This window comes from Pseudoliparis swirei, chromosome 19 (genome assembly GCF_029220125.1).
Source record: "Pseudoliparis swirei isolate HS2019 ecotype Mariana Trench chromosome 19, NWPU_hadal_v1, whole genome shotgun sequence".
In the NCBI taxonomy this organism is placed as follows: domain Eukaryota; kingdom Metazoa; phylum Chordata; class Actinopteri; order Perciformes; family Liparidae; genus Pseudoliparis; species Pseudoliparis swirei.
Window position 1 is genome coordinate 18,042 of NC_079406.1, and position 24,518 is coordinate 42,559.

General features: G+C 48.0%; 2 protein-coding genes and 1 long non-coding RNA gene across 10 annotated transcripts; 1 reads left to right on the forward strand and 2 right to left on the reverse strand.

Moving 5' to 3' along the window:
• Positions 1-2,642: 2,642 nt before the first annotated feature.
• Positions 2,643-11,640, reverse strand: LOC130209429 (rab GTPase-binding effector protein 1-like). Of its 4 annotated transcripts, none has more exons than XM_056439073.1 (8): positions 11,558-11,640; positions 7,326-7,454; positions 7,059-7,262; positions 6,828-6,988; positions 6,387-6,500; positions 5,487-5,622; positions 3,216-3,394; positions 2,643-3,091 (listed from the first exon to the last, which is right to left on the reverse strand). In XM_056439073.1, the coding sequence occupies exons 1-8, from the start codon at positions 11,601-11,603 to the stop codon at positions 2,831-2,833; spliced, it is 1,230 nt and encodes a 409-aa protein (XP_056295048.1). In that variant the 5' UTR covers positions 11,604-11,640; the 3' UTR covers positions 2,643-2,830. The 4 variants fall into 4 exon arrangements, with proteins under 4 accessions (XP_056295048.1, XP_056295047.1, XP_056295049.1 ...); XM_056439072.1 differs by having other exon boundaries at positions 2,645-3,091; positions 6,387-6,506; XM_056439074.1 differs by having other exon boundaries at positions 2,647-2,992; positions 6,387-6,506.
• On the reverse strand, positions 8,218-9,236 carry LOC130209434 (uncharacterized). Its single transcript, XR_008834608.1, has 3 exons — positions 8,636-9,236; positions 8,407-8,476; positions 8,218-8,270 (listed from the first exon to the last, which is right to left on the reverse strand). It is a non-coding gene; the product is annotated as an uncharacterized LOC130209434 (long non-coding RNA).
• Positions 10,879-22,666, forward strand: LOC130209432 (uncharacterized). Of its 5 annotated transcripts, XM_056439081.1 has the most exons (5): positions 11,617-11,699; positions 13,183-13,323; positions 18,084-18,117; positions 21,848-21,924; positions 22,084-22,666. In XM_056439081.1, exons 1-5 carry the CDS (start codon positions 11,657-11,659, stop codon positions 22,386-22,388), a joined length of 600 nt encoding a protein of 199 aa, XP_056295056.1. In that variant the 5' UTR covers positions 11,617-11,656; the 3' UTR covers positions 22,389-22,666. The 5 variants fall into 5 exon arrangements, with proteins under 5 accessions (XP_056295054.1, XP_056295056.1, XP_056295053.1 ...); XM_056439079.1 differs by having other exon boundaries at positions 10,879-11,699; positions 13,205-13,323; positions 21,848-22,666; XM_056439078.1 differs by having other exon boundaries at positions 21,848-22,666.
• The last annotated feature ends 1,852 nt before the right edge of the window (positions 22,667-24,518 follow it).

A 24,518-nucleotide genomic window follows, 5' to 3' on the forward strand; every position in this document is an offset into this window, starting at 1 on the left:
GAGATCACATGAGGTCACGTGAGGTCACGTGAGGTCACATGAGGTCACGCGGAGATCACGTGAGGTCACAGGAGGTTCACATGGATCCGTGAGATCACGTGAGGTCACATGAGAGGACGTGAGGTCAGGACACATGAGGCTAGGAGAGGACTAGAGTGAGGATCACGTGGGCGTCGAGATCACTGAGATCACGTGAGTCACGTGAGGACACAGGAGGCACAGGAGGACTGAGGAGGTGAGGAGGACGTGAGGTCACGAAGGAGGACATGAGGTCAGGTGAAGGAGGACTAGAGGAGGTCAGAGATCACATGAGGGTCATGAGGAGGAGGAGGGACTAGAGGAGGTGAAGGAGGGTCACGTGAGGAGGTGAGGTCACGTGAGGTCAGGAGGACTACAGGAGGTCAGTGAGGACTACAGGAGGTCACGTGAGGACTAGAGGGTGAAGGAGGGACAGGAGGATCACATGAGGTCACATGAGGTCACAGGAGGTCACGTGAGGACATGAGATCACATGAGGTGAAGGAGGACGAGGAGGTCACGTGAGGACATGAGGATCACGTGAGGACACATGAGAGGTCGAGAGGATCACGTGGAGGAGGTCACATGAGTTCACATGAGGGTCACAGAGGTCACATGAGGAGGAGGTCTAGAGGAGGTCACGGAGAGGACGGAGGATGAGGTTCACATGAGATCGTGAGGTCACATGAGGTCACGTGAGATCACGTGAGGAGAAGGAGGACTAGAGGAGGTGAAGGAGGATCACGTGAGGTCAGGGAGGTCAGGAGGATCAGAGGAGGTGAAGGAGGACTAGAGGAGGAGAAGGAGGAGGTCACGTGAGGAGGACTAGAGGAGGTGAAGGAGGACTAGAGGAGGTCAAGGAGGGTAGAGGAGGAGAAGGAGGACTAGGAGGTGAGGAGGACATGAGATCACATGAGGAGAAGGAGGTCACGTGAGGAGGAAGGAGGGTAGAGGACGGAGGTCTAGAGGAGGACATGAGGACCAGAGGAGGTCACGAGGTCACGTGAGGATCACATGGTCACGTGGAGGAGGACCAGGAGGTGGAGGAGGACTAGAGGAGGTGAAGGAGGACTAGAGGAGGTGAAGGAGGACGGGAGGAGGAGGACTAGAGGAGGTGAAGGAGGACTAGAGGAGGTGAAGGAGGACGGGAGGAGGAGGACTAGAGGAGGTGAAGGAGGACGGGAGGAGGTGAAGGAGGACTAGAGGAGGTGAAGGAGGACTAGAGGAGGTGAAGGAGGACTAGAGGAGGTGAAGGAGGACGGGAGGAGGAGGACTAGAGGAGGTGAAGGAGGACTAGAGGAGGTGAAGGAGGACAGGAGGAGGAGAAGGAGGACTAGAGGAGGAAGAGGGCAAGGACTAGAGGAGGAGAAGGAGGACTAGAGGAGGTGAAGGAGGACAGGAGGAGGAGGACTAGAGGAGGTGAAGGAGGACTAGAGGAGGAGAAGGAGGACTAGAGGAGGTGAAGGAGGACTAGAGGAGGAGAAGGAGGACTAGAGGAGGTGAAGGAGGACTAGAGGAGGAGAAGGAGGACTAGAGGAGGAGAAGGAGGACTAGAGGAGGTGAAGGAGGACTAGAGGAGGTGAAGGAGGACTAGAGGAGGAGGACTAGAGGAGGAGGAGAAGGAGGACTAGAGGAGGTGGAGGAGGAGAGAAGGAGGACTAGAGGAGGAGGACTAGAGGAGGTGAAGGAGGACAGGAGGAGGAGAAGGAGGACTAGAGGAAGAGAAGGAGGACTAGAGGAGGTGGAGGAGGACTAGAGGAGGAGAAGGAGGACTAGAGGAGAAGGAGGACTAGAGGAGGTGGAGGAGGACTAGAGGAGGAGAAGGAGGACTAGAGGAGGAGAAGGAGGACTAGAGGAGGTGGAGGAGGACTAGAGGAGGAGAAGGAGGACTAGAGGAGGTGAAGGAGGACTAGAGGAGGAGAAGGAGGACTAGAGGAGGTGGAGGAGGACTAGAGGAGGTGAAGGAGGACTAGAGGAGGTGAAGGAGGACTAGAGGAGGAGAAGGAGGACTAGAGGAGGTGAAGGAGGACTAGAGGAGGTGAAGGAGGACTAGAGGAGGAGAAGGAGGACTAGAGGAGGTGAAGGAGGACTAGAGGAGAAGGAGGACTAGAGGAGGAGAAGGAGGACTAGAGGAGGTGAAGGAGGACTAGAGGAAGAGAAGGAGGACTAGAGGAGGTGGAGGAGGACTAGAGGAGGAGAAGGAGGACTAGAGGAGGAGAAGGAGGACTAGAGGAGGTGGAGGAGGACTAGAGGAGGAGAAGGAGGACTAGAGGAGGTGGAGGAGGACTAGAGGAGGTGGAGGAGGACTAGAGGAGGAGAAGGAGGACTAGAGGAGGAGAAGGAGGACTAGAGGAGGTGAAGGAGGACTAGAGGAAGAGAAGGAGGACTAGAGGAGGTGGAGGAGGACTAGAGGAGGAGAAGGAGGACTAGAGGAGGAGAAGGAGGACTAGAGGAGGAGAAGGAGGACTAGAGGAGGAGAAGGAGGACTAGAGGAGGTGGAGGAGGACTAGAGGAGGAGAAGGAGGACTAGAGGAGGAGAAGGAGGACTAGAGGAGGTGGAGGAGGACTAGAGGAGGTGGAGGACTAGAGGAGGAGAAGGAGGACTAGAGGAGGTGGAGGAGGACTAGAGGAGGAGAAGGAGGACTAGAGGAGGTGGAGGAGGAGAAGGAGGACTAGAGGAGGAGAAGGAGGACTAGAGGAGGTGGAGGAGGACTAGAGGAGGAGAAGGAGGACTAAAGGAGGTGGAGGAGGACTAGAGGAGGAGAAGGAGGACTAGAGGAGGTGGAGGAGGACTAGAGGAGGAGAAGGAGGACTAGGAGGTGAGGTCATGCCTCCCTCTCTCGGCTCCTACCTCCTCGATGCTCAGGCCGAGGAGAGAACCCTCCAGCGGCTCCGTGAGGTCTCCCTCATCCTCCTCCTGCAGCTGCTTCACCCGGCTCAGCCTCTCCTCCTCCTCCTCCTCCTCCTCCTCCTCCTCGGGACAGTGTTCACAAAAACAAGGTTTTACTGGAGCACGGCTCCGTGCTGCTGCTCCACCACATGGAGACGCTTCATCACTGAGAACAGGGAAGAGCTGCGGAACACAGAGACACCGAGCAGGAGGCGCAAGGAGAAACATCCACAGGACGGAGAGACGGGGAGGCCCCGACACGGGGGGTACCTGGTCCCTCCTCCTCACTGATGCATTGTGGGTGTACCTGGTCTCTCCTCTTCATCTCCTCCACCTGGCGCAGCTGCTCCGAGGACAGCACGCTCTCGATGCGCTGCATGTCCCTCATGAGGAGACGCTGGGACTCCAGGAACTGGTCGTTGGCGCGCTGCCATGTGTGCTTCAGCTGGTTGTGCTGCTGGCGCTCCAACTCCAGCTTATGGCAGACTGGACCAGAGGGAAGAGGATCAGGACTAACAGACTGGACCAGAGGGAAGAGGATCAGGACTAACAGACTGGACCAGAGGGAAGAGGATCAGGACTAACAGACTGGACCAGAGGGAAGAGGATCAGGACTAACAGACTGGACCAGAGGGAAGAGGATCAGGACTAACAGACTGGACCAGAGGGAAGAGGATCAGGACTAACAGACTGGACCAGAGGGAAGAGGATCAGGACTAACAGACTGGACCAGAGGAAGAGGATCAGGACCAACAGACTGGACCAGAGGGAAGAGGATCAGGACTAACAGACTGGACCAGAGGAAGAGGATCAGGACCAACAGACTGGACCAGAGGGAAGAGGATCAGGACCAACAGACTGGACCAGAGGGAAGAGGATCAGGACCAACAGACTGGACCAGAGGGAAGAGGATCAGACCAACAGACTGGACCAGAGGAAGAGGATCAGGACCAACAGACTGGACCAGAGGAAGAGGATCAGGACCAACAGACTGGACCAGAGGGAAGAGGATCAGGACCAACAGACTGGACCAGAGGGAAGAGGATCAGGACCAACAGACTGGACCAGAGGAAGAGGATCAGGACCAACAGACTGGACCAGAGGAAGAGGATCAGGACTAACAGACTGGACCAGAGGGAAGAGGATCAGGACTAACAGACTGGACCAGAGGGAAGAGGATCAGGACTAACAGACTGGACCAGAGGGAAGAGGATCAGGACTAACAGACTGGACCAGAGGGAAGAGGATCAGGAGCAACAGACTGGACCAGAGGAAGAGGATCAGGACTAACAGACTGGACCAGAGGGAAGAGGATCAGGACTAACAGACTGGACCAGAGGGAAGAGGATCAGGACTAACAGACTGGACCAGAGGGAAGAGGATCAGGACTAACAGACTGGACCAGAGGGAAGAGGATCAGGACCAACAGACTGGACCAGAGGGAAGAGGATCAGGACCAACAGACTGGACCAGAGGAAGAGGATCAGGACTAACAGACTGGACCAGAGGGAAGAGGATCAGGACTAACAGACTGGACCAGAGGGAAGAGGATCAGGACTAACAGACTGGACCAGAGGGAAGAGGATCAGGACTAACAGACTGGACCAGAGGGGAGCACTGGAGGAAGCAGAGCGTACCTCAGGAGGAAGCAGAGCGTACCTCAGAGGAAGCAGAGCGTACCTCGGAGGAAGCAGAGCGTACCTCGGATGAAGCAGAGCGTACCTCGGAGGAAGCAGAGCGTACCTCAGGAGGAAGCAGAGCGTACCTCGGAGGAAGCAGAGCGTACCTCAGAAGGAAGCAGAGCGTACCTCAGGAGGAAGCAGAGCGTATCTCGGAGGAAGCAGAGCGTACCTCAGGAGGAAGCAGAGCGTACCTCGGAGGAAGCAGAGCGTACCTCGGAGGAAGCAGAGCGTACCTCGGAGGAAGCAGAGCGTACATCGGAGGAAGCAGAGCGTACCTCGGAGGAAGCAGAGCGTACATCGGAGGAAGCAGAGCGTACCTCGGAGGAAGCAGAGCGTACCTCAGGAGGAAGCAGAGCGTACCTCGGAGGAAGCAGAGCGTACCTCAGGAGGAAGCAGAGCGTATCTCGGAGGAAGCAGAGCGTACCTCGGAGGAAGCAGAGCGTACCTCAGGAGGAAGCAGAGCGTACCTCGGAGGAAGCAGAGCGTACATCGGAGGAAGCACTGCGTACCTCAGGAGGAAGCAGAGCGTACCTCAGAGGAAGCAGAGCGTACCTCAGGAGGAAGCAGAGCGTACCTCAGAGGAAGCAGAGCGTACCTCAGGAGGAAGCAGAGCGTACCTCAGGAGGAAGCAGAGCGCACTCAGGAGGAAGCAGAGCGACCTCAGGAGGAAGCAGAGCGACTCAGGAGGAAGCAGAGCGTACCTCAGAGGAAGCAGAGCGTACCTCAGGAGGAAGCAGAGCGTACCTCAGAGGAAGCAGAGCGTACCTCAGGAGGAAGCAGAGCGTACCTCAGAGGAAGCAGAGCGTACCTCAGGAGGAAGCAGAGCGTACCTCAGGAGGAAGCAGAGCGTACCTCAGGAGGAAGCAGAGCGTACCTCAGGAGGAAGCAGAGCGTACCTTCGTGGAGCTCCTTCCGGAGCTTCTCGGCGTCCTCCTGCAGGACGGACTTCTGCGTGTTGAGCACGGCGACGTACATCTCCAGGTCGGTGCGACACGACTTCTCGGCCTCCAGGACGTGACTGAGCTCCTTCACCTGAGAGGAGAGGAGACTGACGAGAGGAGCCTCCCAGAGCGTCGCTTCATCCTCTAGAGACAACAAGTGACATCACCCTCCCAGAGCGTCGCTTCATCCTCTAGAGACAAGAGACATCACCCTCCCAGAGCGTCGCTTCATCCTCTAGACAAGTGACATCACCCTCCCAGAGCGTCGCTTCATCCTCTAGAGACAAGTGACATCACCCTCCCAGAGCGTCGCTTCATCCTCTAGAGACAACAAGTGACATCACCCTCCCAGAGCGTCGCTTCATCCTCTAGAGACAACAACTGACATCACCCTCCCAGAGCGTCACTTCATCCTCTAGAGACAAGTGACATCACCCTCCCAGAGCGTCGCTTCATCCTCTAGAGACAAGTGACATCACCCTCCCAGAGCGTCGCTTCATCCTCTAGAGACAAGTGACATCACCCTCCCAGAGCGTCGCTTCATCCTCTAGAGACAAGTGACATCACCCTCCCAGAGCGTCGCTTCATCCTCTAGAGACAAGTGACATCACCCTCCCAGAGCGTCGCTTCATCCTCTAGAGACAAGAGGTGACATCACCGGCCGCTCTGGCCCTTTAGCAGTCGCTCTCCTTGTGGCTCTTTAGCTCCACTTCCTGCAGCGGCTAACGACGCTTCTGTATTAATTATTCCTGAAAAGCTGCGGCTGTAAACGAGGGGAGGGAGAGAAGAGGAGACGCCGTGGAGCGGAGGAAGACGAAGAGCGAGGCGTCGGCTGCAGGTGAGGAAGAGGCTCACCTTGGAGGCCTCCAGCTCCCGGGCCCGGTCCTCCGCTCGGCCCAGCCGGGCCTTCAGGGCGTTGACCTCCTGCTCCAGGGGCATCACCACGGAGCGCAGCTTCTCCGCGTCCTCCTGCGCCTGCAGAGGGGCTCAGTCAGCGCGGGGTGCCTGTGACCTTTGACCCCCGGGGCCGTCTCTGTGTCCTGAGGTCACGGCAGTGAAGAACTAGTTTATATTAGAGCTGTTCTCCGTCTTCGCGTGTGCATCGATAGGATTCATATAGTCGGGCGCTCTGCTTTACGTTACCATTTAAGTTTCGTCTTTTCATGACAACTTCCTTTATTTCCTCGTCAAAATGTTATAATATTAGTTGTTTAATGTCATAATTGATGAAGGTTTCAAGTCAACATGTGGAGAAGCAGACATAAAGGTGTGAACATCAAGAAGTGAGAGTCCTACTTTCTTCATGTCGTCCTCCAGGTTCTCCTCCTCCCGGCCCGCGGCGAGGCGGCGCCGCAGCTCGCCCAGCTCCCGCTCCACGGCCTCCCGGTACTGGTTCCACTGGGCCCGCTCCTGCTCCAGGCGCTGGTGGAACTGGACCTCGTACTCGCACACGGTTTCTGGTCACGGGAAGCAGGAAGTCAGCGGCGGCAGAGTTCCTGCGTGGCGTCACAGGCGGCGCGGCGTTACCCTTCATGATGGCCTGCAGCGAGGCCACCTCCTCCTGCCACTGGCTGCGCACCTGGTCCACGGCCTCCTGCCGGCTGCTCTCCGACAGCGTGGCCACGGTGCGGAGCGTCTCCACCTCGCCGCGGGCCTGAGACAGCTGCTCCAGGACGGAGCTCATCTCCAGCTGGGCTCCCTCCAGCACCACGGTCTGCCTCTGGAGCTCCTCTGGGGGGGGGGGGGGTTAGAGGCGGAGCCACAGCGTGGTCCCGCCCAGCAGCCGGTCCTCACCTTCCTTGGCCACGTACAGCTCTTTGAACTTGGCTCTCTTCTGGTTGAACTCGGCCTCCAGCTGCTGCTTCAGTTTGATGAAGTCGGCCCGCTCCGTCTCCAGAGCCGCCGCCCGCTGCTGCAGCACCCCTGGGTGCCAGGGAAACACACAGAGCCTCATTACTCCTCTGGGAGGACCAAACCACCGCAAACTAACCAAGACAGGAATGAGAAAATCACTGCAGTCGCATTGAAGTGAAGACGATAAATGTTAAGAATAGAAAAATACATCAAAACACAATCAGAAAACAAACAACAATAGAACGTCTTTCCTCTTTCTGCTGGACCCCTGAGAGAGACCATCACCTGAGAGAGACCATCACCTGAGAGAGAGACCATCACCTGAGAGAGACCATCACCTGAGAGAGACCATCACCTGAGAGAGACCATCACCTGAGAGAGACCATCACCTGAGAGAGACCATCACCTGAGAGAGACCATCACCTGAGAGAGACCATCACCTGAGAGAGACCATCACCTGAGAGAGACCATCACCTGAGAGAGACCATCACCTGAGAGAGACCATCACCTGAGAGAGACCATCACCTGAGAGAGACCATCACCTGAGAGAGAGACCATCACCTGAGAGAGACCATCACCTGAGAGAGAGACCATCACCTGAGAGAGACCATCACCTGAGAGAGACCATCACCTGAGAGAGACCATCACCTGAGAGAGACCATCACCTGAGAGAGACCATCACCTGAGAGAGACCATCACCTGAGAGAGACCATCACCTGAGAGAGACCATCACCTGAGAGAGACCACCTGAGAGAGACCATCACCTGAGAGAGACCATCACCTGAGAGAGACCATCACCTGAGAGAGACCATCACCTGAGAGAGACCATCACCTGAGAGAGACCATCACCTGAGAGAGACCATCACCTGAGAGAGAGACCATCACCTGAGAGAGACCATCACCTGAGAGAGACCATCACCTGAGAGAGACCATCACCTGAGAGAGACCATCACCTGAGAGAGACCATCACCTGAGAGAGACCATCACCTGAGAGAGACCATCACCTGAGAGAGACCATCACCTGAGAGAGACCATCACCTGAGAGAGAGACCATCACCTGAGAGAGACCATCACCTGAGAGAGACCATCACCTGAGAGAGACCATCACCTGAGAGAGACCATCACCTGAGAGAGACCATCACCTGAGAGAGACCATCACCTGAGAGAGACCATCACCTGAGAGAGACCATCACCTGAGAGAGAGACCATCACCTGAGAGAGAGACCATCACCTGAGAGAGAGACCATCACCTGAGAGAGAGACCATCACCTGAGAGAGACCATCACCTGAGAGAGACCATCACCTGAGAGAGAGACCATCACCTGAGAGAGAGACCATCACCTGAGAGAGACCATCACCTGAGAGAGAGACCATCACCTGAGAGAGACCATCACCTGAGAGAGACCATCACCTGAGAGAGACCATCACCTGAGAGAGACCATCACCTGAGAGAGACCATCACCTGAGAGAGACCATCACCTGAGAGAGAGACCATCACCTGAGAGAGACCATCACCTGAGAGAGACCATCACCTGAGAGAGACCATCACCTGAGAGAGACCATCACCTGAGAGAGACCATCACCTGAGAGAGACCATCACCTGAGAGAGACCATCACCTGAGAGAGAGACCATCACCTGAGAGAGACCATCACCTGAGAGAGACCATCACCTGAGAGAGACCATCACCTGAGAGAGACCATCACCTGAGAGAGACCATCACCTGAGAGAGACCATCACCTGAGAGAGACCATCACCTGAGAGAGACCATCACCTGAGAGAGAGACCATCACCTGAGAGAGACCATCACCTGAGAGAGACCATCACCTGAGAGAGACCATCACCTGAGAGAGACCATCACCTGAGAGAGACCATCACCTGAGAGAGACCATCACCTGAGAGAGACCATCACCTGAGAGAGACCATCACCTGAGAGAGACCATCACCTGAGAGAGACCATCACCTGAGAGAGACCATCACCTGAGAGAGAGACCATCACCTGAGAGAGACCATCACCTGAGAGAGACCATCACCTGAGAGAGACCATCACCTGAGAGAGAGACCATCACCTGAGAGAGACCATCACCTGAGAGAGACCATCACCTGAGAGAGACCATCACCTGAGAGAGACCATCACCTGAGAGAGACCATCACCTGAGAGAGACCATCACCTGAGAGAGACCATCACCTGAGAGAGACCATCACCTGAGAGAGACCATCACCTGAGAGAGAGACCATCACCTGAGAGACCATCACCTGAGAGAGACCATCACCTGAGAGAGACCATCACCTGAGAGAGACCAGAGCCTCCTTGTGTTCTCCTTAGTGTTCACACACACACACACACACACACACAATAACTATAGCACACACACACACACTATAACTATAGCACACACACACACACTATAACTATAGCACACACACAATAACTATAGCACACACACACACACACAATAACTATAGCACACACACACACACACTATAACTATAGCACACACACACACACTATAACTATAGCACACACACACACACACTATAACTATAGCACACACACACACACTATAACTATAGCACACACACACACAATAACTATAGCACACACACACACACACACTATAACTATAGCACACACACACACTATAACTATAGCACACACTAACACACACTATAACTATAGCACACACACACACACTATAACTATAGCACACACACACACAATAACTATAGCACACACACACACACACTATAACTATAGCACACACACACACTATAACTATAGCACACACACACACACTATAACTATAGCACACACACACACACTATAACTATAGCACACACACACACTATAACTATAGCACACACACACACACTATAACTATAGCACACACACACACACTATAACTATAGCACACACACACACACTATAACTATAGCACACACTAACACACACTATAACTATAGCACACACACACACACTATAACTATAGCACACACACACACTATAACTATAGCACACACACACACACTATAACTATAGCACACACACACACACACTATAACTATAGCACACACACACACACTATAACTATAGCACACACACACACACTATAACTATAGCACACACACACACACACTATAACTATAGCACACACACACACTATAGCACACACACACACACACTATAGCACACACACACACTACACACACACACACTATAACTATAGCACACACACACACACTATAACTATAGCACACACACACACTAACTATAGCACACACACATACACACACACACACACACTATAACTATAGCACACACACACACACACTATAGCACACACACACACACTATAACTATAGCACACACACACACACACACACTATAGCACACACACACACTATAGCACACACAGACACACACACACACACACACACTATAGCACACACACACACTATAACTATAGCACACACACACTATAGCACACACACACACTATAACTATAGCACACACACACACACACTATAACTCAGGACTGATATTCACATCTTGTACTTCTGTGTAATAAACGTGACACTTTGATGTTTTAAAGTAGTTTGTTGACATGCTTCTTGTAAACTCGATAATGTTTGATCTTAAATGACCCCTCATGTTATTACACCTGTGTTTACTGCCAGGCACCTTCCCCCGCAGTCAGGTGTGTCGTGTGTGTGACGTCATCATAATAAGACGGTCTGACCGCTGCAGCCTCTCCTGCAGGACCCAACATGGTCCCCGGACCCCTGTTTGAGAACCACCTCCTGCCGGATCGACCTTCCTGTGTTATGGTCCAACTCCCTGAGTGTGTGCACACGCACGCGCACACACACACGACTCCCTCGCGTCCTGACAGTGATATAACCATCTGAAGCTCGTGACCCGCAGGCCGAGAGGCCGCTGTGTGGATGTGTGGAGATATTATCGTTCATGATTCAGAGACAGAAGCAGAGCTCCGTAACTTCCGGCCAGCTGTCACTGCGCAGCGTTAAATACCCAGAACGAGTCAGTGACACGTCGCCCGTGATGATGCTAACAGAGCTAATGTAGTGAGAGCTGCGCAGAGGCCGCGAGCTGCGCGCGCGACCCAACAACAACAACAACAACAACAACGACCCGTAAACACGAACACGGTACCGTCATGGCGGGGCGCCGCGGGGGGTCCGGAGGCCTGCTCGGCCATGGCTTTCCTGAGGCGGTTACCGGGAGTGTCCAGGAAAACAGGCTAACATCACAATGAGCGTGAAGCCGCCGGGGAACGGCGAGGAGTGCGGATCCGGTAAGACTTTCAAAATAAAAGACTTATCGTCCCGGCTCGACGGCGAGCTTCGGTTCGTCGTAACGGTTAGGATTCATTTGTATGCTTTACAAATCTTATAACAACTTCAGTAATGCTAACATTGTTCAGCCGCGTCCTTTTAATGTTTTTTTATTCATGGTTTATAATTTTACACTAATCGTTCGCTCACTTCCTGTTTACTACATTTAGATTCCGGTCTTCCCTTTCTAAATAAGATAATTTACTTTATAACAATTTAAAAAGGCCGCGCCTTAAATCTGTTCATTAAAGTCGCTTCGGTGATTAAACAAATGTAAAGTGAGATTGATTTAACAGGAAATGAACCTATAAAGAGACTCTTTATAAATAGATTATGGATTATGACGTCAGCACTCATCAAACCATGACATCACTGCATATTCTATTAAATGTATGCATAACATATTGCTTTTCACATATTTAACATCACAGAGACTTGAGAGTAGAATTTCTCCCAGACACACACACACACACAGAGACAGACAACACACACACACACACACACACACACACACAGAGACAGACAGACACACACATACACACACAGAGACAGACAGACACACACATACTCAGAGACAGACAGACATACACACACAGAGACAGACAGACACACACATACACACACACAGAGACAGACACACACACACAGACAGACAGACAGACATACACACACACACACACACACACACACAGAGACAGACACACACGCACACACACACAGACAGACACATGCTGGGGTGACTGAAGCATGGCAGGGGGGGGGGCGGTAGTTCAGTCTCAGCCTCGAACTAAGAAAACGTTAAAAAAAACTGCCATGCAAATACAAGACGAGACGACACATGTCCTCCTCAGCTTCTCTTCTCTGAGCGGCTTCATGTCCTGGAGACACAGCTGCTCACCGGGAGCTGAGGAGCATTCAGAGTATCAGGAGAGAACAAGTTGATGCACAATGAAATAACACGTTGGACTTGAATGAACTCTAAAACAGGTCCGTTGACAAATGAATTCACAATACATGCAGTTCAAGATCACACCTGTGTGCGAATGCACCTGTGATTCAATAACACCAGCGAGGCTTCTTCTGAAGCTCGTGAGGCTTTGCTGGTCGGCAGGAAGCCGTGAGAGGATGTGGAGGCGTGAAGATAAACCAACGGCGTGTATTTCACTCTGGTTAGAATAAGATAAGAGACACTAGTGCATATTTATAGCTGCTGTACAGTATGCAGGGAGGTCAAGTACAGTCGCCTCGGCAACACAAGCTTTGGTCACATTTGTTGACTTCTTCAGAAAAAAGCCCCGAGAGATTATGAAGCGGCTGGTTTGAGTCTCAGAGCGAGAACGCAAACACCAAAATATCCCCGAGACTTAGTCAGCGCTCAAAGAGGAAGTGGGGCCTGAGTGAGGGATCTGTTCCCCTTTGACCTGCTGACCTTCTCTCTTGGAGCTCCTCCGGTCGGGTCCAGCAGAGAGCTCATGGATCTGTTGCGCAACCTCCTCTGGTTATGGGTGATAATTGTCACTATTTTTGCGTGGATTGTGATCAGCCTCATCTTCGTCTTCATCAACAAGTGCATCTCCAGAGCAGGTAGGTGGAACCTCGGCTTCCTGTGGCACATTCTTCTTGTCTTTTATTTTGAAATCACTGATCCACAGTGAAGGAAAGAGGTGAAATGTTATTTCATCTTTTATTCATGTTCCCCTGTGGGTCAGTTTGTCTTGACCCCCACAGGCACACAGAGCCTGTTACATGTCACACAATGTGTCACGTGTAACAGGCTCACATGTTACACGTGACACATGTGTGTCACGTGTAACAGGCTCACATGTTACATGTGTCACATTGTGTGTCACGTGTAACAGGCTCACATGTTACATGTGACACAATGTGTGTCACGTGTAACAGGCTCACATGTTACATGTGACACATTGTGTGTCACGTGTAACAGGCTCACATGTTACATGTGTCACATTGTGTGTCACGTGTAACAGGCTCACATGTTACATGTGTCACAATGTGTGTCTCGTGTAACAGGCTCACATGTTACATGTGTCACATTGTGTGTCACGTGTAACAGGCTCACATGTTACATGTGTCACAATGTATGTCACGTGTAACAGGCACACATGTTACATGTGACACAATGTGTGTCACGTGTAACAGGCTCACATGTTACATGTGTCACACAATGTGACACATGTAACAGGTGACACACAATGTGTCACGTGTAACAGGTGACACACAATGTGTCACGTGTAACAGGCTCACATGTTACATGTGTCACACAATGTGTCACGTGTTACAGGCTCACATGTTACATGTGACACACAATGTGTCACGTGTAACATGTGACACACAATGTGTCACGTGTAACAGGCTCACATGTTACATGTGTCACATTGTGTGTCACGTGTAACAGGCTCACATGTTACATGTGTCACAATGTATGTCACGTGTAACAGGCACACATGTTACATGTGACACATTGTGTGTCACGTGTAACAGGCTCACATGTTACATGTGTCACACAATGTGACACATGTAACAGACACACATGTTACATGTGTCACAATGTATGTCACGTGTAACAGGCTCACATGTTACATGTGACACAATGTGTGTCTCGTGTAACAGGCTCACATGTTACATGTGTCACATTGTGTGTCACGTGTAACAGGCTCACATGTTACATGTGTCACAATGTGTGTCTCGTGTAACAGGCTCACATGTTACATGTGTCACATTGTGTGTCACGTGTAACAGACACACATGTTACATGTGTCACAATGTGTGTCACGTGTAACAGGCTCACGTGTAACATGTGACACACAATGTGTCTCGTGTAACAGGCTCACATGTTACATGTGTCACATTGTGTGTCATGTGTAACAGGCTCACATGTTACATGTGTCACAATGTATGTCACGTGTAACAGGCACACATGTTACATGTGACACAATGTGTGTCACGTGTAACAGGCTCACATGTTACATGTGTCACACAATGTGACACATGTAACACACAATGTGTCACGTGTAACAGGTGACACACAATGTGTCACGTGTAACAGGCTCACATGTTACATGTGTCACACAATGTGTCACGTGTTACAGGCTCACATGTTACATGTGACACACAATGTGTCACGTGTAACATGTGACACACAATGTGTCACGTGTAACAGGCTCACATGTTACATGTGTCACATTGTGTGTCACGTGTAACAGGCTCACATGTTACATGTGTCACAATGTATGTCACGTGTAACAGGCACACATGTTACATGTGACACAATGTGTGTCACGTGTAACAGGCTCACATGTTACATGTGACACAATGTGTGTCTCGTGTAACAGGCTCACATGTTACATGTGTCACATTGTGTGTCACGTGTAACAGGCTCACATGTTACATGTGTCACAATGTGTGTCTCGTGTAACAGGCTCACATGTTACATGTGTCACATTGTGTGTCACGTGTAACAGGCTCACATGTTACATGTGTCACAATGTATGTCACGTGTAACAGGCACACATGTTACACGTGACACAATGTGTGTCACGTGTAACAGGCTCACATGTTACATGTGTCACACAATGTGACACATGTAACACACAATGTGTCACGTGTAACAGGTGACACACAATGTGTCACGTGTAACAGGCTCACATGTTACATGTGTCACACAATGTGTCACGTGTTACAGGCTCACATGTTACATGTGACACACAATGTGTCACGTGTAACATGTGACACACAATGTGTCACGTGTAACAGGCTCACATGTTACATGTGTCACATTGTGTGTCACGTGTAACAGGCTCACATGTTACATGTGTCACAATGTATGTCACGTGTAACAGGCACACATGTTACATGTGACACAATGTGTGTCTCGTGTAACAGGCTCACATGTTACATGTGTCACATTGTGTGTCACGTGTAACAGGCACACATGTTACATGTGACACAATGTGTGTCACGTGTAACAGGCTCACATGTTACATGTGTCACAATGTATGTCACGTCTAACAGGCTCACATGTTACATGTGACACAATGTGTGTCACGTGTAACAGGCTCACATGTTACATGTGTCACAATGTATGTCACGTCTAACAGGCTCACATGTGACACACAATGTGTCACGTGTAACAGGCTCACATGTTACATGTGTCACATTGTGTGTCACGTGTAACAGGCTCACATGTTACATGTGTCACAATGTATGTCACGTGTAACAGGCACACATGTTACATGTGTCACAATGTATGTCATGTGTAACAGGCTCACATGTTACATGTGTCACACAATGTGCCACGTGTTACAGGCTCACATGTTACATGTGTCACAATGTATGTCACGTGTAACAGGCACACATGTTACATGTGACACAATGTGTGTCACGTGTAACAGGCTCACATGTTACATGTGTCACACAATGTGACACATGTAACATGTGACACACAATGTGTCACGTGTAACATGTGACACACAATGTGTCACGTGTAACAGGCTCACATGTTACATGTGTCACACAATGTGTCACGTGTAACATGTGACACACAATGTGTCACGTGTAACAGGCTCACATGTTACAAGTGACACAATGTATGTCACGTGTAACAGGCACACATGTTACATGTGACACAATGTGTGTCTCGTGTAACAGGCTCACATGTTACATGTGACACAATGTGTGTCTCGTGTAACAGGCTCACATGTTACATGTGTCACATTGTGTGTCACGTGTAACAGGCACACATGTTACATGTGACACAATGTGTGTCACGTGTAACAGGCTCACATGTTACATGTGTCACAATGTATGTCACGTCTAACAGGCTCACATGTTACATGTGACACAATGTGTGTCACGTGTAACAGGCTCACATGTTACATGTGTCACAATGTATGTCACGTCTAACAGGCTCACATGTGACACACAATGTGTCACGTGTAACAGGCTCACGTGTTACATGTGTCACATTGTGTGTCACGTGTAACAGGCTCACATGTTACATGTGTCACAATGTATGTCACGTGTAACAGGCACACATGTTACATGTGTCACAATGTATGTCATGTGTAACAGGCTCACATGTTACATGTGTCACACAATGTGCCACGTGTTACAGGCTCACATGTTACATGTGTCACAATGTATGTCACGTGTAACAGGCACACATGTTACATGTGACACAATGTGTGTCACGTGTAACAGGCTCACATGTTACATGTGTCACACAATGTGTCACGTGTAACATGTGACACACAATGTGTCACGTGTAACAGGCTCACATGTTACATGTGACACAATGTGTGTCACGTGTAACAGGCACACATGTTACATGTGACACAATGTGTGTCACGTGTAACAGGCTCACATGTTACACGTGACACACAATGTTACACATGTTACAGGCTCACATGTTACACGTGTCACTCACCTGCTGGTTTTCTGTGGGGAATTTAGAATAAAGATAAAATGACACTATTGTCCTCCATGGTGTTTATCTGATATAACTTCACACAGACAAACAATAATACTGCAGCATGAATGCAACAGGAGGAAGTATTCAGATACTTTAAAGTACTAACACACCATGTTGTGTACACCATGTTGTGTGCACTATGTTGTGTACACCATGTTGTGTACACTATGTTGTGTACACTCTATCACAGACACACACTCTTTTCAAAGTGTGTGTCTGAAGCATTTTTATGATTCCATAATATTTAACAACAATCTGAGACATTTTCCTTTGCTCTCCAGAGTAAACGTTTATTTCTTGGGACGGTTTCATTTCTTCATAAATGTTGGATGTGAAATCCTAAATATAATTATTAATGTGAAACGTGATGTTAAAAGTCCATATTTATGTGTGTGAGCATGAAGGAGCACACGCTGGAAATACTTGAGTAAATGTATTTACCTTTCATCATTTTATTTTCACTTTATACAGATTACAGGCTGAATCAAGCTAGACAAACAACTAAATATTATTATTAATAATATTATTATTATTAATAATAATAATACATAACATGTGTAGCATAATGAACAATCAGACAGAAAACCACAGAGACATCCTCCTCCTCCTCACTGAACCTGCTGCTACAACTATTAAATATTAATGAATATTGTGCCCTTCATAAATAATGTATTTCTAGAAGGATCCATTAGCCGCTGCTCAGTATGAATATTATTATTATTATTATGTTACTTTATGTTCATACAAGGGGGGGTCAATAATAATAATCTGGTTTCTATGAGGCTCAAAAAATATTTTTATTTTAGACTTATTTTTCCTGAACTGTAACTAACCTCTTTTTGTTTCTCCAAAGGAAAACACAGAAGCACCCAGAACCTCACTGCTAAGTATGAATATTCACTCTCAATATTCACTCTCAATATTCACTCTTAATATTCACTCTTAATATTCACTCAATATTCACTCTTAATATTCACTCTTAATATTCACTCTTAATATTCACTCTCATTATTCACTCTCAATATTCACTCTTAATATTCACTCTCAATATTCACTCTTAATATTCACTCTCATTATTCACTCTCAATATTCACTCTTAATATTCACTCTTAATATTCACTCTCATTATTCACTCTTAATATTCACTCTCAATATTCACTCTTAATATTCAGTCTTAATATTCACTCTTAATATTCACTCTCATTATTCACTCTTAATATTCACTCTCAATATTCACTCTTAATATTCACTCTTAATATTCACTCTCATTATTCACTCTCAATATTCACTCTTAATATTCACTCTTAATATTCACTCTCAATATTCACTCTTAATATTCACTCTTAATATTCACTCTCAATATTCACTCTTAATATTCACTCTTAATATTCACTCTTAATATTCACTCTCAATATTCACTCTTAATATTCACTCTCAATATTCACTCTCAATATTCACTCTTGTCTGTCTCTATACTTGAGAGACTCTCTCCGCATCGCTCTTCGAACTAAAAACCATGGACGTAATCAACTGGTCCTTAAACGCAATTGACACCATCTTCTCGACGAGAAGCTCGGGTTCGGGGGAACCTGCCTGTCCTGCCGGGACGTGTGTTGCTGGTTACACGATGGACGCGTGGGGGAAGTGGCGTGTCGTGTGCCTAGCAGCCCTTTCCGTGGAGGACGTAGAAGACATCTACCTATTCGGAACTTTGATTACAGGATTTCTGCTGTTTGGATTTGGCGCTGCCCTGGCTTATCGGAAAATTAAGGAAACGGTGACAGCCGTTAAAAGCCCCCTAAGGCTGCCCGACATGATTGACGTTGGGCAGAGTTGTTGGCACTCAGACTTTGGCATTAAACCGTCAGAATGACAACATCGTGGAGAAGCTGATGGCTCTGCAAATGAAATTGGATCGATTTGAAATCCTATTGGCAAACGGGAGGAAAATGGAGGAATAGTGGGTGCGCAAAATTGAATTGCAGCTACTGGAAGACCAAACAATCCCAATCTCATCTGCTTTCGGCTCCCTTACCAGGACGGGCCTTGGCCAAGGCCGTTACTGGAACAACAACTCCCGAAGATCACTGAAGCGAGACTCTCTCATTCCCTTTCCCCCTATCCACAGACACCTGTGGTTGTTTTCTCCCCAGGACCCTTCAAGGCCATCTCCATGGCAACGACCATCTTGCGGTCTGGGAACTTTGTCTGTTGTGGACTGGGGGAGGACGATACATCAGGCCACTCACACACGAACTTCAACACACTGATATGCAATCACTACCCCCCCCCCCCCCCCATCCCACACCTTCGCCTGCTTTGCCCCCCCAGGGTGACAGGACGGGGTCTGCGTCCGGCGCCGTGACGGCGAAGGACCGGGCTGGCTGCTTGTCGGTGCTGGTTACCTTCTGCCCCCAATGGCGGGGCTATCGCCCAGTCTTTGGATTACCTCCCCTCCCCCCCTTCCTACTCGTTGCAAGTCATGTCTAAGATGTATGTGCTTATGTGCAATGGTGTTTTTGTTTCTCCTGCTCCCACACTGTACCTCTCTAGGGGCATAGTCGGGGTGGCTTTTTCTTTCTCGCCTCTCTTCCTCATGTTATGCTGTAATCTTTCATCCACCCTTTCCAAGATGGCGCATGACGGCGCCGGTGTCTTGGTGCGCGAATCTTGCACCTTCCGCCAAAAAAAGTTCCTCGTTTGTTTGTGAAAACATTCTTGGCAATAAACCTGTTTCTGATTCTGATTCTGATTCTGATTAATATTCACTCTTAATATTCACTTTCAATATTCACTCTTAATATTCACTTTCAATATTCACTCTTAATATTCACTCTTAATATTCACTCATTATTCACTCTTAATATTCACTTTCAATATTCACTCTTAATATTCACTCTCAATATTCACTCTCATTATTCACTCTTAATATTCACTCTTAATATTCACTCTCAATATTCACTCTTAATATTCACTCTCAATATTCACTCTTAATATTCACTCTCAATATTCACTCTCAATATTCACTCTCATTATTCACTCTTAATATTCACTCTTAATATTCACTCTCAATATTCACTCTTAATATTCACTTAATATTCACTGTCATTATTCACTCTTAATATTCACTCTTAATATTCACTCTCAATATTCACTCTCAATATTCACTCTTAATATTCACTCTTAATATTCACTCTCAATATTCACTCTTAATATTCACTCTCAATATTCACTCTCATTATTCACTCTCAATATTCACTCTTAATATTCACTCTCAATATTCACTCTTAATATTCACTCTTAATATTCACTCTCATTATTCACTCTTAATATTCACTCTCAATATTCACTCTTAATATTCACTCTTAATATTCACTCACAATATTCACTCTTAATATTCACTCTCAATATTCACTCTTAATATTCACTCTCAATATTCACTCTCATTATTCACTCTTAATATTCACTCTCAATATTCACTCTTAATATTCACTCTCAATATTCACTCTTAATATTCACTCTTAATATTCACTCACAATATTCACTCTTAATATTCAGTCTTAATATTCACTCTTAATATTCACTCTCATTATTCACTCTCAATATTCACTCTCAATATTCACTCTTAATATTCACTCTTAATATTCACTCTCAATATTCACTCTTAATATTTACTCTTAATATTCACTCTTAATATTCACTCTTAATATTCACTCTCAATATTCACTCTCATTATTCACTCTCAATATTCACTCTTAATATTCACTCTCAATATTCACTCTTAATATTCACTCTTAATATTCACTCTTAATATTCACTCTCAATATTCACTCTTAATATTCACTCTTAATATTCACTCTCAATATTCACTCTCATTATTCACTCTTAATATTCACTCTCATTATTCACTCTTAATATTCACTCTTAATATTCACTCTTAATATTCACTCTCAATATTCACTCTTAATATTCACTCTCAATATTCACTCTTAATATTCACTCTTAATATTCACTCTCAATATTCACTCTTAATATTCACTCTTAATATTCACTCTCAATATTCACTCTTAATATTCACTCTTAATATTCACTCTCAATATTCACTCTCATTATTCACTCTTAATATTCACTCTCATTATTCACTCTTAATATTCACTCTTAATATTCACTCTTAATATTCACTCTCAATATTCACTCTCATTATTCACTCCACATTCTTCCCTCTCCTCCTCGTGGAACTCTCCCCCTGAGTCCAGAGGAACGTTCCACATGAGATCCTTCTTGTCTTTGTGTGATGAGCACATTGATACTTCATATATGTATCTGTCACACGCATCATTTTAGTTTAGCTTAGCGTAGCTTAGCCTAGCTTAGCAAAACGCCGGTCCTCATCTGTAAATCCTCCAACAGTCCTTGAAGAACTCCTCCCCAGAGGGTTCTTCTGGATGACCTTGGCCCTCCAGGAACCCGTTGGGTCAGAGGAGCTCCATACTTAAAGGACACAGGGTATCAGGCTCCTCCCCCCTGATCAACTCAGGAATCCGCTGCTTCCTGTAACTCTCCTTCAGGTCCGATCGGACTGAACTCAGACTTCAACGTGTCCTCTTGGTTCCTCAGGAGCAACCAGGACCCGGAGAGGAGCGTTGACCCGCTGACCCCGTCCTTACCTCCCCGGACCCAGTTTCTCACAGCAGGCAAGACTCGATGCACACAGCGCCTCCCACAGGGCGGGAGGAGGAGCTGCAGCTGCTCTGCCTCAGTGAATCTTTCAGGATCTCCTCAAACTGACGTCGTGGAGCTGATGAACGGCCGTGATGACAAACGCTGCCTGAATACCAGAGCTGTTGTTTCAGGGGCCCGGAGCTACGAGAGCCTGGCTGAGGACGAGCGGCACGACTGTTCTGACTATGAAGAGTACGTCCCCGACGACGCCCAGGACCTCCAGGTCCTCCAGGACCCGCAGGACCTCCAGGTCCTCCGCGACTACGAGCAGGATAAGCAGTCTGACTATGTGATGGTGGAGGATGAGGACGAGCCTCTTCCTCTTCATCCACGGTGCCAGGATGCAGATCCGGAGGAGGAGGAGGAGGAGGACTACGACGACATCGGCGGTGAAGACGAACACAAGGGCGACGAGGACTACGACGACGTGGGTTAAGAGGACCCGGAGACGATGGAGACGATGGAGACGATGGAGACGATGGAGACGATGGAGACGATGGAGAGGCCCTCTGACTCGTCTCTGGTGCTGATGAGAGGTCACTGAAGGGGCTCTGCCCCTAGTGGCGGGTCTTGATATCACAAACAACAGCAGCTGAAGTTATTGTTTGTGTGTCTGTCCGAAGAAGAGCGGCAGGACGACACGCCCACACAGGCTTCTGCTGTTCATTCTAACTTAGTGAAGCTTGTTCAGAACATTAAACATAATTTAAAGAACTTGTTTGAGATTGTTTAAAATATGTTTATTGGCTTTTGTTCCTTATTTAAGAACTTTTATACTACTTTGACATGTTTGTGCTAAACATGAAGTTATTGAGACGAGAGTTTAGCTTAGCTAACTTTAGCTTAGCTTAGCAAGAAGGCAGGAAGCCGCGGGAACCGCTCCACGGGTCCAACACGTCCATCCTAACAGTTTATTATGGAAAAAAAACAGAAATGTAAAAGAGGAGATTCTTATTTTTCATTATTCAAAAAATATTAATTTTGACAATATTGTTCTTATTATTATTACCATCAAAAAATCACATTAGTTGACGGATACTAACATGTTGTTTATTCCTCGTCTCTTTGTTAAGAACTAAATCCTCTCACAGCAGTGCTGACTCGTGTCTCACAATATACCACAACCTCTTTCTGTTTGAGTACCCTGTGTTTACATCTTCTCCTTTTTTAAAGCCTTTTTAAATATTAATTCATATTTTTTGGAAAGAATGTGCATCTTCAGGAGGAATTAAAGTCAATGTCACATGATTTATGGTTTTAGATGTTTTCACAAAACAAGAATAATATTCATCTCTGTAATCTGTAAAATCCGTTAACAGATGAATGTGTCATGACACAGATTGTTATATATAATTATCCCCTTGGTCAGAAATAGTTCGAGTAAGTAGTTTTTTCCGTCATGGTTTTCTGGACGCCCCCTGGTGGCCGCAGGGCTCCTCTCACCCTCAGTCAGTGGTACTCTATGATTATGATTATGATTATTTATCCAAATATTGGATCGAAAAAGGGGCAAAAATCTACAGAAAAAAGTAATGTGGTCTCCATTCATGAAAGAGCGCCAGCAGCCAAGTTTGGTGAGTGACGTCATCATCCCTCACCACATAATGACAGGCTGCAGCCTCACGTGGCCCGGAGGGGCGGAGGGGTTTGGGCTCTCAGTTTGGGATTAAGGAGCAAAGAGAAGAGGAAGAAACGCTCCAAGAAGAAGGTGAAGGGCTGAAAGGTTCAGTCAATATTAAGTTAACATTAATGTGCTGTTATTGCCAACATGTAAAACCTCTATCAGAATCAGAATCAGAATCAGAAACAGTTTTATTGCCAGGAATGTTTACACAAACGAGGAATTTTTTTTGGCGGAAGGTGCAACATTTGGACATGACAAACAAACAACAATCAACATGACAGAAAGACAACAAATAATGTGAAAGTGTTTGGGTGTGTGCTTCAAGTGGTGTGTTTTAGTTAAAAGTGTATGTTACATGTGGCGTGTGATTAAGTTAAAGTGCATGTAAATAAAGTGGCATGTGTGTGGAGGAGGCCTCAAGTTAAAGTGCATGTTAAAGTGACGTGTGTGGAGGAGGCCTCCAGGAGGGAAGAAGAAGGAGGAGGGAGGAGGAGTGGGAGGAAGAGGAGGAGGAGGAAGAGGAAGGAGCGGGAAGAAGGAGGAGAGAGGAAGGTGGAAGAAGAGGTGGTAGTCCTGGGGGTGACAGTCAGTCAGTCCGGGTTCCATTGATGAGCCCGACTGCCGACGGGAAAAAGCTTTTGGTGTGGCGGGTGGTCTTTGTCCTGATGGACCGCAGCCTCCTCCCCGAGGGGAGGGACTCGAACAGGGAGTGTCCAGGGTGGGAGGGGTCAGCGACAATCTTTCTGGCCCGCTTCAGTGACCTGGAAGTGAACAGGACCTGGAGGGAAGGCAGATTGCAGCCGATAACCCTCTCGGCCGAGCGGATGATGCTCTGCAGCTGCGCTTGTCTTTGGCTGTGGCTGCAGGGTGCCAGACGGTGATGGAGGAGCAGATGATGGACTCAACGATGGCCGTGTAGAATTGTACCATCATTCTCCCTGG